Raw genomic sequence first — 18146 nt, 5'->3', positions numbered from 1 at the left:
GAGAGCCTCTGATTTGGGCCATATTAAAGCTGTACTCTCACAGATTTATCGTTTTTCAATCTTTTTTATTTTTTGTCTTGGAATTAGCAAATTTTTGCGTAAATATCTGCAAACCAGTGATGAAAGACTGCTGGCAAAAGATCAGATCGCAGCTTTTCATATTTCCATTCCGAATTTAATGTTTTATGGCTTAAACCGTTACTAACGGTTTAAGAAAAATGCATAAAACATCAATTTTTGGATGGAAATATGAAAAGCTGCGATCTGATCTTTTGTCAGCAGTCTTTAATCACTGGTTTGCAGATATTTACGCAAAAATTTGCTAATTCCAAGACAAAAAATAAAAAAAGGTTGTCAAAACATTCAATCTGTGAACGTGAAGCTTTAAGCAAACTGTGCAGAAAAAAGTAGTTCCAAATCTCACCATGTGCACTAGAAAAAGAGAGACAATTTTAATAGACATTAATCTTTAATGTTATTGAACCTCAATAGTCTACCTTTGATGGTAGTACATAGGCAGAAAGCCACTCTGTCTGTATCAAATCTTTAAAGTTGTTTCCCTTACACTACATCGACTTAAATTATTAAGTCAATGAGCAAAAACAACATCTTATAATCAATACTATGAGGCTTCAAAAACAAAAGGCATAATGTTTATACATACTGTAGATCTGGTAACATTCTGACATTCATAAAAATATATTATGACATTGAAACTCTTCAATAAAACAGTTATTAATTCAAAACTACAACATGTAACTGCCGGATTCTACAAGAACGCAGGCTTATTGTTGAAATGCACTTTCTCAGCCTTTGCTAAGTGATAAAGGGTCTTCCTAGTGGAAGATCCTGCCTGGCCACCCAGAAGCTTGACTTCAAGCTTTCCAAGCTCCATGTGAACCAGATCAGCCTCACTTTCAATCAACTCACTGCAGACACCAAGCAACCAGTTGTAAGACACAGATTGGGTAACGCATGTGTTTGCAGAAGAAGCAAGTTTGTCTTTGAGATCTGTAAGTCTTGCCAAAATTGCTTCACACTTGGTTTTCTCTGTCATCATGGTAAATGCATTACCTCCATCTGAACGAAAGTTACCTCTAGTGACACCGTGTGAGTTACCATATGTTTTGGGCCGTTTCTCAGGAGATTCAAAACTTTCATCAAAATCGTTTATAAAAGGATCTACACTAGTATCTGGGTTATTCAATGAACTTGTAAAACACTCTGGATTAACCAAGTGTTCTATGGTACTGTGCTTCAAATGTGTTGCATCTTCTTCAATCTTTTCCCCCAATTTCTCCATTCTTTTTTCTCTTGACACTTTGCTAACCCAACTCGAAGAAAACACCAAACTTGGATCGTTTTTGGTATCACTGTGGTCAGTGTTGATCTTGTTGCTTGGTTGGTTTCTATGGGAACCAGAATCAGTCTGGGCCCAGCGCTCAGCAAGCTCTGTGAATGGTTGTTTCAGTGATTCGCGAACATCCCGCTTGTATAACCGACCTGAAAATTAATGTACAAAATTTAAAAACTAAGTGATTGTGTATAACTGTTTGTTTAAACCTAATTTTCTGCTACAATTTTCTTTTAATATTTTTTAAAGTTTTAGTTTAGTATGATTGCTGAAAAGCAAGTATTTTAGTGAGATGAAAGAAGTTGATAGAATATGGAAAAGTATCTCTAACATGAATTTAAACTGCCTAATCCCCCTTAAATAGAGTTTCCATTTTTCTGATTTTTGTTCTCCTTTGGAAGTTACTTGCACAAAAAAGGGTAAACATACCCAGTCTGTGACCTTTTTTTAACAGTTCTTAGTGTGAGAATAACATGAGACACAATGTACCTGACAAAAAAACAGCCTTTATTTTGGCCTTGGAATTGGAGACAAACAAAACATTTAATACCTGCTGTAAAATTACCCATATTAATATACATTTAGATAAACTAGTATTTGACCAATACTTGAACTTTAATGTAATATCTTATTAAGCTCATATTACCAACTAGAGCTATCACAGAAGTAATGAATGTTCCCAGATGCCACCTGGTCAGAGGAATTATCATATGGCACACAACATTTCCCAGACCATTCTTTACAAAGCTCAGGGCCATAAGACTTGTTGGACAAAGTGAAATTCTTACAGATAAATTACAGATATGGCAGATGCACAACACTCCATGCTGAACAACATACGTATAAAGTTCCATGTGTGTAGGTGCAATACCTTTTGTATTGCATGTCACAAAATATGTACCATTTATTTTATAAAGACAAAAGCCCTCACTGATTACTGCAGGAGCACACCAACTCATGTACACACTTTCATGAGTGTTTGCACAGTACTTATGGTGCTACATGCAACACAAGATTTTTCTGATCAACTTTTCCCAAGTCAAGGGCCATAACTCTTGTTAGACCCAGCAAAATGTGTTAGCAAGGGGTGGTGCACAACATTCCATGCTGACAAACAAAATGTTTCATGAAGGTTTGTCCCATTCTTTTGGTGCTACATACGACACAGGATTATAGTAAGTTAAGGACCATAACATTTGTTAGACCCCGTGAAATGTGTTAGCAAGGGATGGTGCACAACATTCCATGCTGACAAACAAAATGTTTCATGAAGGTTTGTCCCATTCTTTTGGTGCTACATACGACACAGGATTATAGTAAGTTAAGGACCATAACATTTGTTAGACCCCGTGAAATGTGTTAGCAAGGGGAGGTGCACAACATTCCATGCTGACAAACAAAATGTTTCATGAAGGTTTGTCCCATTCTTTTGGTGCTACATACGACACAGGATTATAGTAAGTTAAGGACCGTAACATTTGTTAGACCCCGTGAAATGTGTTAGCAAGGGGAGGTGCACAACATTCTATGCTGACAAACACAATGTTTCATGAAGGTATGTCCTATTCTTTTGGTGCTACATGTGACACAGGATTATAGTTAGTCAAGGGCCATTACTCTTGTTAGACCCAGTGCAATGTGACTGAAAGGTGATGTGCACAACACCCAATGCTGACCAACATACCTATGAAGTTTCATGAGCATAGGTGCAATTCTTTTGGTGCTACATGCGACAGGCTTTTAATGAGTCAAGGACCATTTCTCTTTTTAGACCCATCACAACTAAAAGAGGATGTGCACAACATCCAATGCTGACCAATGTACATATGAAGTTTCATGTGCATAGGTGCAATACTTTTGGAGATACATGCGAAACTAGACTGTGATGTGACGGGATGTGACCAACACAATTTCCACATATAGCTCCGACATATTTCTGTCTGGGGGAATAACAAAGCCTTTTAGAAAACAAACCTAAATGAACACTCCATAATGGATTACTCATGGGATTCATAATTATCAGGATTCTACCCAGACATACGCTTAGTACCCCTCAGGCATACAAATCCATTTGTTCACCCTTTATTATATTATCCCCTGTCTTAAAAAAAATCAGCACTTTTACATTGTTAAAGATAAACTGATAGCAAAAATGGGCCGACAATGCATAACAAATAAATATAATCATACTTTTATTCACTGAAAAAAATCCTTAGCTTTAGGTGCATTAACTTGTGTTGACATGTAATGCTATAAGTATATAGGGGTATAATGAATACAGAACGAATGGTACCATGTACAAATCAGCTCTGTTTTTAATAAGACTGGGTATCCTATCCCCTAGTAGTTTCAGTCACTTCACTTGCATCATACACAATCTAAATGTTGAGATCAGGGGCAGTATTCAATATAATTCTTATCTTCAGTGATTCTGTTCAGTCTATTGGTCAGTTATATTTACAGTCCAATCAAAACACTCCGATTCTACTTTTAAACTCAACTAAGATTTTCTAACCATAAGTTTCACAGAAGCTGTACATGAAGTGACATGTGAAATATATTGATATTTAAGTGATGTAACAAACTAGCATAATCAGTCTTAGAATGTTTTTAATTCTAACATTTATACTGTCATAAGAGATACATGTTGCATCTATTATGCTTTTCTATAAATGTTTGACATGTGACACAGATAATGCTGCCGCAAGACAAGGTTATCTTTATGCGTATACATTTGCAGGTGAAACAGAGATTTGCCCTCCTGCCCATTCTACAAAGAAAATGTCAATAAGAATCTTGAAATATGTGTCCCTGGCCTAACAGGATGTCACAAATTGAGTTAAAATATACCGTGAGTGTCAGAATACTGAATGGCCTCCACTCGATGGATCAAGGCATCGACGGTGTCGTCTTCTACCCTTCCGTGTCTGAGAGATGAGAAAGGTAATTACAAGTCACAGCTACTCAGTGATTTCCACGGTCATGCGCTGGTCAAACAATGACTTTAAGAACACAATATCTTATTACATTGGCTATATATCATCCTATTGGTTTAATTAAGCGATACACTAAGAACACGATTTAAATAAAGATAGCGGAAGTCAACACAAGGTAAGGAAAATACCATATCCAGAGTTATGGTTCCTGTACACTGCACTTCAGCTCATCTATCTGTATCTGAAGTCAGTACATCAAAGTCTTTTGGAGTTTTACTCCAGACAAAATTAAGTTTGAAAGTAAACAAAGGGAAACAAAACAAACATATAACAGCCAAAGTAATCGTTCCTGTGCACTGCATATCTCTTTATTCTATCTGTATATGAAGTTTGAAGTCCATTCCTAATTAACTTTCCTAGTTATACTCTGGGCAACAATTAAGTCTGAAAATGAACAAATGGCAATATCTAAAAAGATATCGCAGTTCCTTTTTCTCAATATGAGCTGTATCCAGAAAATGCATGTTTTACCCGAGGTTTGATCTGATATCAAGGAGGAGTTGTTTCTCTTTGATATGTTTTACCCAGTCGTCCCATACAAACAGCTTTTGATCTGGAAATAAATTCCAAAAACAAGGGTCATTCTTATGTTTTAGTTGCTGCAAAATACATATATACATGCATATACAGATTATGTTAACAATATTTAATGCTGTTGAGAAGAGTGTTAAAGAGAAATTAAAGGTAGGTTAATTATAGAAAAAAGGGAGAAAAAGAGAAAGATAGTTTGGTTCTGGGTGAAAACTGATAAAAAATTATCACAGTCTGCTTTGAACGTAGAACTGCTATGTACATACATACTTTTTTAATAATAGCAAGGGGCAGAGGGTATGTTTTGCAAAGAAAAATTTGAGTTTTATGTGGTTATTCCAAGACCAGTCCATTCCATTTTCTATTATGTATGTTCAGTTTGTTTTTAGTTAAGGCTATAGTGCTTCCATTTTCTTTTCTTTCCTTAACAAATTTAATAAAATATTTATATTTAAGTTGAGAATATAAGTATCTTCCATGGCCGAGAGTGTAAGATAGGTTCATTCCGACCCGAGCGAAGGGTGTTTTGCGGAAACGAGGTTTACTGAGTTTCCGCAAAACACCCTGCGCGAGGGTCAGGATGAACCTATCTTACACGAGCCGCTATGGTAGATGCTTTTTCTCCCACCTCAGTTAAAGAAAATTAAGTAAAAATGTATTTTTTTTGCTGGAACTCTTTTGTGCATAGTGAAAATAATTGCGTAAAGATACGCGATAATTCATGGTTGTCATGGATATTTGCGCAGTGGTTGAGAGTATGTAAATGGTCTGATCGGTCTTTAAATAGTTCTAAGATGAGTGAAACATTATTTCTTGAAAGGTGCGTGAAAACTGTTTTCTGGTGACATTTGAAGCGAGAAATAATTAACTAGCGTTCTAAATATTGCCACAAGACAAGGTTTCCATGATGCGCTACAGACGACAGTCTTCAACAAGGGAGGTAATTACAATGTGGTGACCATTAAAAGAAGTTCCATACGGGCATTTTATCTTCGCCCGTGGGCAAGATAAGAATTTCTAGCATGGTTAAATTAATGGATCTACTTATCTGAGGTGGGAGAATGGATCAGCTTACACTTATAGATATTGCATTTTGTTGCTAATTTAATGAAGTAAGTTATTACGGAATAATCTGTTTTGGGCTGTACACCAAATGATATTGTTTTATAATCAATTAGTTCTGGGATATTATTGTTACTGATTAGATTTTTGATATTTGATAAAAAAAACTTGACTATGATGGCACTCCCCAAAAAAGTGCTTTTGTTGTTTCGATCTTCATGTTACACATATTACATAGGGTAGATTGGACTATCCTACAATTGAAAAGATATGTGTTCTTGGCACTAATCTATTGATATACATAAATTGGAACGCTCTAAACTAAGTTATGTGTCTATAGTACATTTAATGGGATTTAAATATATCTATTTCCAGTCGAGGTCTTCAAATATATTATTCCATTTATTTTGAAGTTTATTTATTACTCCTTTAATGGTTTGTTTCATATAATTTTCATATACATATTTGTTTGTTTTTTTATTCCTAGTATTTTGTCAATCAATTTGACTTTTGGACTCATGTTTGTATTGTTGCTTTTTAACTTATGTTTCAATTTATCTGGTATGCTTGAAATAAGTGAATGATATTTTAGAAAATCTGTGTTTGGTACATTATTAATAATGATTATACTTTATTCTAAGTTATTCAAATGTGTAAAATTGTTTCGTCGTGTTTTTAAATAAATGGTGTATGACGCCATGAATATACCATTCTTAACATATTATTATGATGTTTGGAAAAAAAGACGAACAATTGCTACCTCTAAGATTTTGAGGCAGTTTCCACCTTTTTTTGAGGTTAACTATCAATTTCTTCCTGTTTTAAAAGAGTAGTTCATTATTTTCAAATAGTTGACCGAACTAAGTACTGTGAATGAAAACCCAAATCACCTGATTGGAAGGCTCGCTCCATCTGGCCACTTTTTGGAAGTCAGAGGGGGCAAAATCAATACCTAGGATTATTTAGCCTTGCTATTTTGTATTGACGAAGTATAATCCCTCTCTTGGTAAATTGAATAATATCATGTAGATTAATAATATCAGCAAGTTATAATTCATGTATTACCAGTAAATCAAATTATTTCTGCTATTGTCTGTTTGGAGTAAATTTGATAATTTTGTAATGCATGAACTAGTTGTTAGACAATAGTGCTGTAATATAGGTTTTCATCTCTGTACAAGGAGCGTACCTGTATACCCCTGTAATTGGCATGAACTGCTTGACATCAATCTGAAATTGACAGCATCACCAATTTTTAGCACAAGACACTCCAAAAAATCACACACACACAAGATGCAAATAGATAAAGGGTTAGGTGCAATGACGAAGGTAAATTGACATTATAAACTAAGACAGGTCACAGCCAGGATTGACAGCTCTTGTGCAGAACACAGACATTCTGACTACATGGGTATTTCAGATGTTCATTGTAACTAGAAAGCACCCAACAGTCATTAATGAAATGATATCTATAATAATAAGACCATAATGAAATATGATCTTTCTTTCCTGTTGGATGATTGACAAATGTCTTTTTATGCCTTTTGCAAGTAATGGAGTTGAGAGTCCAACTTGCAATACAATATCCGCTATGCTCCAGGTTATTAGCGCCATCAACTGACCTATTGTGTATTATGTAAGACAGTATTGGAAAGGATGCATCCATTTTTAAGCTTAATATCTAAGACAATTTTCTTGCAGAGAAAACGAGATTTTGCTATTATTCGATGGTTCATAATGAGATGGAGAACGTTATCAAGTACCAGGTTTCTCTATTTTTTATCTGCACTGTCTGAACAAGGGTCATTTATACATGTTTTTCTCTATTAAACTTTGATGTTTCAAAGTCATATATTTCTTATAATTTAAACTAATGTTGAAATAAGATTCATTTTGAAACTTCAAAGATCTAACATTGTCCAGACTTTGAATTAGAAAACTATAAGTGTTGCCATGTAACACTCATCAATTGATTACTCCATCAATGGGCATAACTTGATTAATGTTACAGCCGAAATTTTTCAGACTTGCCACGTATTGTAATTGGAGGAATTTGTACAAAGATTATGGCAAACATTAATGTTTTTAACTGATGCAAACTCAGACACCAGGTTTTCACAATGTCTTTATTACTTGAAAACACAAGTGCGCATTGTCACTAAAAGTCTGTAATGTTTTAAAAGTTTCCTATGACATCTTGAACAATTCCTGACTTACTGCCCTAGTTTTTTTCACTGACAACCATGGTACTGTGGCTGCAGCCAAGACTATCGTGATTCCTCTACTTGTTTTCTTTGAAAAACCACAAAAATGATTGATGAAGCAAAATGAAACATAATCAAAAATTTCCTATCTTTAATGATACCTTTCTGTACTGTCGTTGACCCCAAGAAAGAGCTTCAATGTCAGAATGATGGAAGCCATGGCCATTCCTTCCCAAAATGGCAGTTTCTTCCTTTTTTCATTGAGTTCATAAGCTGTTGTAGGAAACGTGGCATGCAGGATGTTCGCAGCATATCCATGGATCTCAGCTGAAGTTTTATTCCCATAAAATAAGTTACAAAATCATATTCTATGGTGCTAAAAATATTTTGGTTGTTGCTTTGTCCTGAATGGGTGAGGCTAGGCGGCTCTATAAATGTGCTAGACTCAACAGCTATCTGAATGTGTGAGACTCAACAGTTATTTGAATGTGTGAGACTCGACAGTTATCTGAATGTGTGAGACCCAACATATATCTGAATGTGTGAGACTCAACATATATCTGAATGTGTGAGACTCAACAGTTATCTGAATGTGTGAGACTCAACATATATCTGAATGTGTGAGACTGCACAGTTATCTGGATGTGTGAGACTCAACAGTTATCTGAATGTGTAAGACTTAACAGTTATCTGAATGTGTGAGACCCAACATATATCTGAATGTGTGAGACTCAACAGTTATCTGAATGTGTGAGACTCAACAGTTATCTGGATGTGTTAGACTCAACAGTTATCTGGATGTGTGAGACTCAACAGTTATCTGAATGTGTAAGACTTAACAGTTATCTGAATGTGTGAGACCCAACATATATCTGAATGTGTGAGACTCAACAGTTATCTGAATGTGTGAGACTCAACATATATCTGAATGTGTGAGACTCAACAGTTATCTGAATATGTGAGACTCAATAGTCATCTGAATGTGTAAGACTTAACAGTTATCTGAATGTGTGAGACTCAACAGTTATCTCAATGTGTGAGACTCAACAGCTATCTGTGTGTGTAAGACTCAACAGCCATCTGAGTGTGTGAGACTCAACAGTTATCTGGATGTGTGAGACTCAACAGCCATCAGAGTGTGTTAGAATTGTCAGCTATCTGCATGAGTGAGACTTGTCAGCTACCTAAATAAATGAGACTTGTCAGCTATTTGAATGTGTGAGACTCAACAGCTTTCTGAATGTGTAAGACTGAACATAACAGCTATCTAAATAAGCCGGACTCAACTCAACAGCTATCTGAATAAGCGAGACTCAACTCAACAGCTATCTAAATAAGCAAGACTAAACTCAACAGCTATCTGACTAAACTCAAAAGCTTTCTGAACAAGGGAGACTCAACTCAACAGCTATCTGACTCAACCCAACTTCTATCTGAATATGCATGACTATTAAGTTATCTGAATGTGCAAGACTGAACAGTTATCTGAATGTGTGAGACTCAACCTAACAGATATATGCATAAGCCAGACTCAATTCAACAGCTATCTGAATAAGCGAGACTCAACTTAACAGCTATCTAAATAAGCAAGACTCAACTCAACAGCTTTCTGACTAAACTCAACAGCTTTCTGAACAAGGGGACAAAACTCAACAGCTATCTGACTCAACCCAACTTCTATCTGAATATGCATGACTATTAAGTTATCTGAATGTGTGAGACTCAACAGTTATCTGAATGTGTGAGACTGAACAGTTATCTGAATGTGTGAGATTGAACAGTTATCTGAATGTGTGAGACTCAATAGTCATCTGAATGTGCGCGACTCTATAATAATTCGAATGTGTGAGACTCAACAGTTATCTGAATGTGTGAGATTGAACAGTTATCTGAATGTGTGAGACTCAACAGTTATCTGAATGTGCGCGACTCTATAGTTATCTGAATGTGCTCGACTCAACAGTTATCTGAATGTGTGAGACTCGACAGTTATCTGAACGTGTGAGATTGAACAGTCATCTGAATGTGTGAGACTCAATAGTCATCTGAATGTGCGCGGCTCAATAGTTATCTGAATGTGCGAGACTCAACAGTTATCTAAATGTGTGAGACTCAACAGTTATATAAATGTGCGCGACTCAACAGTTATCTGAATGTGCGAGACTCTATAAATATCTAAATGTGAAAGACTCAACAGTTATCTGAATGTTTGAGACTCAACAGTTATCTGAATGTGCAAGACTCAACAGTTATCTGAATGTTTGAGACTCAACAGTTACCTGAATGTGCAAGACTCAACAGTTATCTTAATGTGTGAGACTCAACAGTAATCTAAATGTGCAAGACTCAACAGTTATCTGAATGTGTGAGACTCAACAGTAATCTAAATGTGTGAGGCTGGTCAGCTATCACAATGTGTGAGACTTGTCAGCTATATGAGCGTTTGAGACTTGTTAGCTATCTGAGTGAGTGAGACTTGTCAGCTATCTGAGCGTATGAGACTGGTTAGCCATTCAGGTGTGTGAGACTTGTCAGCTATCTGAGTGTGTGAGACTTGTCGGCTATCTGAGTGTGTGAGACTTGTCAGCTATCTAAATGTGTGAGATTTGTCAGCTATGTGAGTGTGTGAGACTTGTCAGCTATCTAAATGTGTGAGACTTGTCAGCTATCTGAGTGTGTGAGACTTGTCAGCCATCTGAGTGTGTGAGACTTGTCAGCTATCTTAATGTGTGAGACTTGTCAGCTATCTGAGGTTTGAGACTTGTCAGCTATCTTAATGTGTGAGACTTGTCAGCTATCTGAGGTTTGAGACTTGTCAGCTATCTTAATGTGTGAGACTTGTCAGCTATCTGAGTGTGTGAGACTTGTCAGCTATCTTAATGTGTGAGACTTGTCAGCCATCTGAGTGTGTATGACTTGACACTAATTCAAACATACCTGGAAGGTCAAGCTGCAAAATGTACTTGTGTAGAAGCAGTATAAGAGGATAGTTGGGAATATTGGCGAGGTTTAGAAACACTGCCAGACGACCCGTGTCAAGACGCAGATTCTCACTGCTAGGTATGGTGCCCTGGAAAAGGAGTATTGGTGAGGATTAGGAACACTGCCAGACGACCCCTGTCAAGACGCAGACTCTCAATGCTAGGTATGGTGTCCTGGAATAGGAGTATTGGTGAGGATTAGAAACACTGCCAGACGTCCCCTGTCAAGACACAGACTCTCAATGCTAGGTATGGTGCCCTGGAATAGGAGTATTGGTGAGGATTAGAAACATTGCCAGACATCCCCTGTCAAGACACAGACTCTCAATGCTAGGTATGGTGCCCTTGAATAGGAGTATTGGTGAGGATTAGGAACACTGCCAGACGTCCCCTGTCAAGACACAGACTCTCAATGCTAGGTATGGTGCCCTGGAATAGGAGTATTGGTGAGGATTAGAAACATTGCCAGACATCCCCTGTCAAGAAGCAGACTCTCAATGCTAGGTATGGTGCCCTGGAATAGGAGTATTGGTAAGGATTAGAAACATTGCCAGACATCCCCTGTCAAGACACAGACTCTCAATGCTAGGTATGGTGCCCTTGAATAGGAGTATTGGTGAGGATTAGGAACACTGCCAGACGACCCCTGTCAAGACGCAGACTCTCAATGCTAGGTATGGTGTCCTGGAATAGGAGTATTGGTGAGGATTAGAAACACTGCCAGACGACCGGTGTAAAAATGCTCACTCTCACTGGTAGGTATGGTGCCCTGTAATGAGAGTTTTGGTAATATATATAAATGTGTGTGTGTGTTATTTCAGTGAAAATATATTTTACTGTTTTTTTACACAACAATAAAATGCTGACACAGCTGCTGCCAAGATAGAGGCTATAAAAAAATGACAGATTCATGGGCTTAAAGCGAACAAACTTATAAAGACTTATATAAACATTTTATAACCAAATTAATCCTCCTTAGAACTTTGTGGTTTTATAAATATACTTCATTTCACAAGTAATCTTCACAAAGGCTTTCAGGTTAGTAAATCACAATATTAGCAATAATACATTCCTTTCTTAGTTACTTTCTTTACATAAAATCTTAATAGACTATTAATTGAGTATTTGAATTTCTCTTGAGAGGTGATATACACATGATTTACATAAATATCCAGAAAAGAAATACTTAAAATTTGTCTAGCAAGACATTTAAGTGCTTTCTTGGCATTTATGCTGACTTTACAGACTTATAATGTAAGTATCAAAATGTCAAAGATGGATTTCATTTATTTTATCAGAAACATATTTCTTCCTTATGTTTTATTTTGTATAATTTGGGGCAGACAGGGAAGCAGTATTATTATAATTTTTACAATGACAACCAAACCAAAGCTATGACTTGACTTCAACCTGCTGCTTTTCTAAAACAAGAAAAGGTAAAATCTATCAAAATATTTGTTTACCGGTATGTCCATTTAAACCAGTATTGATAATACAACGTTTGTGGAATTTCCTCTTGTACCTTAACAATTACTGATCACATTCAGTTATTGCAACAGCCAAGTTGGGCAATTAAATGTAACAGCCAGAGGTCTTAAGATAACGAACATTCAGCATATCTATGTGGACATATAAGGCAACACAATACCATTGCATGGTGTGCATGGTCTTGTGGTATATGGGTCTGCCTCTCACTGAAGAGGTTATGGGTTCAAACTTCACAAGGGTCACACTTTCTTTGGCTTTTCAAAAACGACACAAGCTCAAATATTTACCCAGAAAATGGACTTGATTTTTCAAATACTTTTAAAGATGTCTTAACAATCTAGTTAAAAAATATTTATTTTACAATACCATTCCAAAGCACTTCCAATCATTGAGACAGAACTTCATCTCTTCTGGAAGCAAAAGGGCGGCATTGCGATAGGGGAGTTTGTCTGTCCGTATCCATCTGAAAAATATAATGCTCCTCTGTTGATGTTTTTTAACTGAAAAGGGGCATAACTCTACAATAATTTAGCCAGAGTAACGGGCCTTGCTACACAGGTGGGTATTATCTCTGGCAACATATGTTCCAAGTTTCATGTAAATATTGTTGATGTTAAGAAAAACAGTCAAGCTAAATAATTATCAGGACACCGTGGAAAGTTAACAAGGCTCTGAGAATCAGAGAATCAATCTCATCTGCATAAATTGACGACTAACACCTAATGTAAGACAAACTAGAAGCGCCATAATGCGTCATAACCAGATTTTAATATGGGCAATCAGAAAGCATAGCCAATTAATTTCTTGTATGCATTAGGAGAAAGTAGCAGCTTTCATCTTTACCTAAAAATCAGACTCAAAACCATAATGAACACAGACTTTGGTTAACTTAATATGCAAGCATGTTCATTATGAATTTTCATAATATGCTTGATATTAGCGTTGAAAGTGTAAATGATTGTATTCATATTACAGAACAGCCCACACCATATTCTGATCACTCCAATATGATTCAAGAACACCGGACCTGTTCACTGGAACATTTGTGTAAATTTGATCTAATGCTGTACCAATGTTTGATTATCGCATGTTTTGCATGGAACATTCCTTTCATCATGCTTGACACAACAGCTTGAACACCAACTTTAACATATATGAAAGTGCCTGAGGGGTGACTTTTTCTGCTAATGCTACAGAACACACACAATCAATTCTAACTTATTGAAGCATTTTCCATTTTTAGTATAAGTGAACCATACACACCCAACCCCACTTTTTATTTTCAGTAACAGTGACTTTACCTTCACCCAAGCCCACTAAAAAGCAATCCCAATCCAGCTCACCAACTTTCATCACTTTCCATTAATTCTTAATTGAGTTATTGGGAGGAAAACATTTTTTCTATTTTTAGTGACATTGACCTTGACCCCATGATATGTAGACAACAACTAAAAATTCAATGTCTATTGATAATAAAGTTATCATAATATATATGATACCTTTGGTAGTAACAAGACTTAACTTCTATCCGAAAATTTGGGAAAATGGCTGAAAGTTTGCGAATTAATTTGATTTGTTTGAATGGTTAGCTCAAAACTGCAAGGCATGCTGCATAAATTATTTTACGACCACCCTATTTAATTTGTCCAGGGTTATCAAGTAAATGTCTCTCTTGGTTTTGCAGTTATAAATATTAATATCAGGGCGGTTTGGTGCCATGTCCATTCCCTAAAAATCTTAATTTCCAGTAACTGACTACCTGACTATGTCAGCTATCGTAGTGGCGGGGTTTGTGAACATCAGGCCCAGGTAGCACAAGCATGCTGTACTTGCCATTTTCACCTTGTGGACATCACGATTGTGTAATTTCCTCTGAAATGTAATCAAGTTGTATCATTTGTTTATTCTTACCTTTCTATCTACCCTGGTATTAATATATTCAATACCAAACCAGTGCATATTTCTTCACTTGATCACCCTACTGTCAAAGATGTCAGTAGTAAAAACCATACTAATTTGGACTTAGGTGCATTACATAGGCATTATTCCATTGACAGGCATTGCAAAAAACTGTGTAAGCATTGTTTTGCACTATACCATATACAAATTCAAACCCAATAACATGTGATGTAACAGCCACAGAACTCTCTAAGTGTTCACTTAAACTGTTGGAAGTCTTTAAGTTATTAAACAACAACCGTTCGAATGTCAGTTCTTTATTGTTCCACGTTCTTTCTATGTTTAATAATAAGTTCTAAATACAGCATGACATTTAAGGTAATCCCGCATCCTAACTGCCGTCCATTAAGGACCCAAGGCCGCTTTCCTTGCCTTGCCTAACCCCTCTCTCTTATACTAATTTGTGGTCTAAATATGACAGCTTTACAACCCAAGGAATACACGTTTTTGTAATTAACATGACCATTTTGTACATTTGTACCAGGTCGGCTGTCAACCACTTTCATATTCAAATGACAATCAAATATGCCCTACATTACTAAACATACAGTGTGTAGACACATATCCATTTAATTAAATCTTAATTATATCTTAAATATAACGTATTACGTCACAAACAATATTCTGGCATGGCACAGGAAATCTCATCAAATAGTGATTTTTTTTATTAATTTCTTGACAAATCGTTCATGTAGAGGACCAAATATGCGCAAGAAAACCCAACTATAAAAACCTTTATCATATGTGGAAGTGGTGTGCCATTTACAGTCTCATACTGTTAATTTTTTATCTATCCAGGGGATAAGCTTCTATGTATGTTGTTGGAAGTATGCGAAAAACATATCTGGCTTGTTGATATGCTTAGAACATAATTATTAGACTTGTAGATTTGCTGAGAACATAATTATTAGACTGGCTGTGAACAGTTTAGTCTGTTATCTGTGAGATAATTCAGAAAAGAGGCCTAGAAAAAATGGTTCTTAAGGCAGAATTGTTTATGTGAAATTAATGTTATATTATTGTAGTATCATAATTATGTATCATACAACTTCTGACAAGATGTTTCTTCCTTAAAGCCCTTATAAGTGTATAAAGTGAGGTCAAAGGTCATTGAGTCAATTTATTACTCTAAGTATTCATCAAAATATCTTTATGATATTTGTTAGCAAAACATTGGTATCAATTTGTAATATTGAATACAGTACTATATGAATAACATGTTTTATATGCTAAATTGCCTAATATTAACATAGTCTTTGCTATGAATAAAATAGCTTTTCCTCTTAACGTATGATATCTATTTATCTTAACATTCTCATCAAAGTTTCCCCTGAATCCACCTACCCTGTATCTCCCTCAACTACCTCAACATACCCATAAAGGTTCCCCCTGAATCTACCTTCCCTGTATCTTCCTGATCTGCCTCAACATACCCATCAAAGTTCCCCCTGAATCCACCTACCCTGTATCTCCCTCATCTGCCTCAACATACCCATCAAAGTTCCCTTGAATCCACCTACCCTGTATCTCCCTCAACTACCTCAACATACCCATCAAAGTTCCCTTGAATCCACCTACCCTGTATCTCCCTCAACTACCTCAACATACCCATCAAAGTTCCCACTGAATCCACCTACCCTGTATCTCCCTCATCTGCCTCAACATACCCATCAAAGTTCCCACTGAATCCACCTACCCTGTATCTCCCTGATCTGCCTCAACATACCCATCAAAGTTCCCCCTGAATCCACCTACCCTGTATCTCCCTCATCTGCCTCAACATACCCATCAAAGTTCCCACTGAATCCACCTACCCTGTATCTCCCTGATCTGCCTCAACATACCCATCAAAGTTCCCCCTGAATCCACCTACCCTGTATCTCCCTCATCTGCCTCAACATACCCATCAAAGTTCCCCCTGAATCCACCTACCCTGTATCTCCCTGATCTGCCTCAACATACCCATCAAAGTTCCCACTGAATCCACCTACCCTGTATCTCCCTCAACTACCTCAACATACCCATTAAAGTTCCCTTGAATCCACCTACCCTGTACCTCCCTCATCTGCCTCAACATACCCATCAAAGTTCCCACTGAATCCACCTACCCTGTATCTCCCTCATCTGCCTCAACATACCCATCAAAATTCCCACTGAATCCACCTACCCTGTATCTCCCTGATCTGCCTCAACATACCCATCAAAGTTCCCCCTGAATCCACCTACCCTGTATCTCCCTCATCTGCCTCAACATACCCATCAAAGTTCCCACTGAATCCACCTACCCTGTATCTCCCTCATCTGCCTCAACATACCCATCAAAGTTCCCACTGAATCCACCTACCCTGTATCTCCCTCATCTGCCTCAACATACCCATCAAAGTTCCCACTGAATCCACCTACCCTGTATCTCCCTGATCTGCCTCAACATACCCATCAAAGTTCCCCCTGAATCCACCTACCCTGTATCTCCCTCATCTGCCTCAACATACCCATCAAAGTTCCCACTGAATCCACCTACCCTGTATCTCCCTCATCTGCCTCAACATACCCATCAAAGTTCCCCCTGAATCCACCTACCCTGTATCTCCCTCATCTGCCTCAACATACCCATAAAAGTTCCCCCTGAATCCACCTACCCTGTATCTCCCCCACTCCTTTTCTTCTACATCTTCATCACCACTGCTCCAGTCTAGGTCACTCTCAACATTCCCTTTCAGCTCTACTGGGTTTTCTCCATCATCAAATTCCTCATCAATAAGTGTTTCTTGCAGTGCTTCACGGTCCTGAAATTTACAGCTGAAGTGAGTTCACTGTGAAAATACATGGCCCTGAAATCATAGGTGAAGTCAGTTCATGGTGAAAATACTGATAAACCTAATACCAAAGGTTCATAAAAGTATGAGCCAGTCTGGGGAATGAATCTGTGAGTGAAATTTAGGTAATCTCACAAACAACTGAGTTAATTGGCCTGCATAACTCATATAATTATCCCCCGCCTATGAAATAGGGAGGGGGATATTGAAATGGCGTTGTCCGTCCGTCCTTCCGTCCGTCTTTCCTTCCGTCCGTCCGTCTGTCACCTGCATTTTCTCAGTAACTAGCCGTATAATTTCATGAAACTTTAAATAAATATGAACCACTATACTGGAATGATGCCCGTCGAAAAAAAAATTTGATTGTCAATTGTCCTTGGAGTTATTGCCCTTGATTTTTTGAAAAATGCACATTCACAGCCATTTCTCAGTCACTAGCTGGCAGAATTTCATGAAACTTAAAATAAATATGAATTACTATACTGGGATGATGCCTGTTCATTGTTTTTTTGGATTGGTCAATTGTACTTGGAGTTATTGCCCTTGATTTTTTGAAAAACTCTCATTTATAGCCATTTCTCAGTAACTAGTTGGTAGAAATTCTTGAAACTTGAAATAAATATGAACCAACATACTGCGATGATGCCTGTTTATTTATATTTTGGATTGTGTAATTTCTATATGAGTTATTTGCCCTTGATTTATTAAAAGATCCATGTTTGCAGCCTTTTCTATGCAACTAGCTGGTAGAATTT

General features: G+C 37.0%; 1 protein-coding gene across 3 annotated transcripts in view; it reads right to left on the bottom strand.

The window, feature by feature from the left end:
- Positions 1-306: 306 nt before the first annotated feature.
- Positions 307-18146, bottom strand: part of LOC128212106 (TATA box-binding protein-associated factor RNA polymerase I subunit B-like) — a 40624-nt gene continuing 22784 nt past the window's right edge. For all 3 annotated transcript variants that reach the window (XM_052917371.1, XM_052917372.1, XM_052917370.1), the window contains exons 8-16: positions 17215-17361; positions 14376-14488; positions 12983-13079; positions 11085-11217; positions 8309-8474; positions 7133-7173; positions 4822-4903; positions 4205-4281; positions 307-1503 (exon numbers count right to left, since the gene is read on the bottom strand). In XM_052917371.1, the coding sequence (XP_052773331.1) occupies positions 770-1503; positions 4205-4281; positions 4822-4903; positions 7133-7173; positions 8309-8474; positions 11085-11217; positions 12983-13079; positions 14376-14488; positions 17215-17361 (1590 nt within the window). In that variant the 3' untranslated portion in view covers positions 307-769. The remainder of the gene's footprint in view (positions 1504-4204; positions 4282-4821; positions 4904-7132; positions 7174-8308; positions 8475-11084; positions 11218-12982; positions 13080-14375; positions 14489-17214; positions 17362-18146) is intronic.

The sequence above is a fragment of the Mya arenaria genome, chromosome 12, assembly GCF_026914265.1.
Source record: "Mya arenaria isolate MELC-2E11 chromosome 12, ASM2691426v1".
Taxonomy (NCBI): Eukaryota; Metazoa; Mollusca; class Bivalvia; order Myida; family Myidae; genus Mya; species Mya arenaria.
This window is presented reverse-complemented; position numbering and strand designations above follow the sequence as displayed.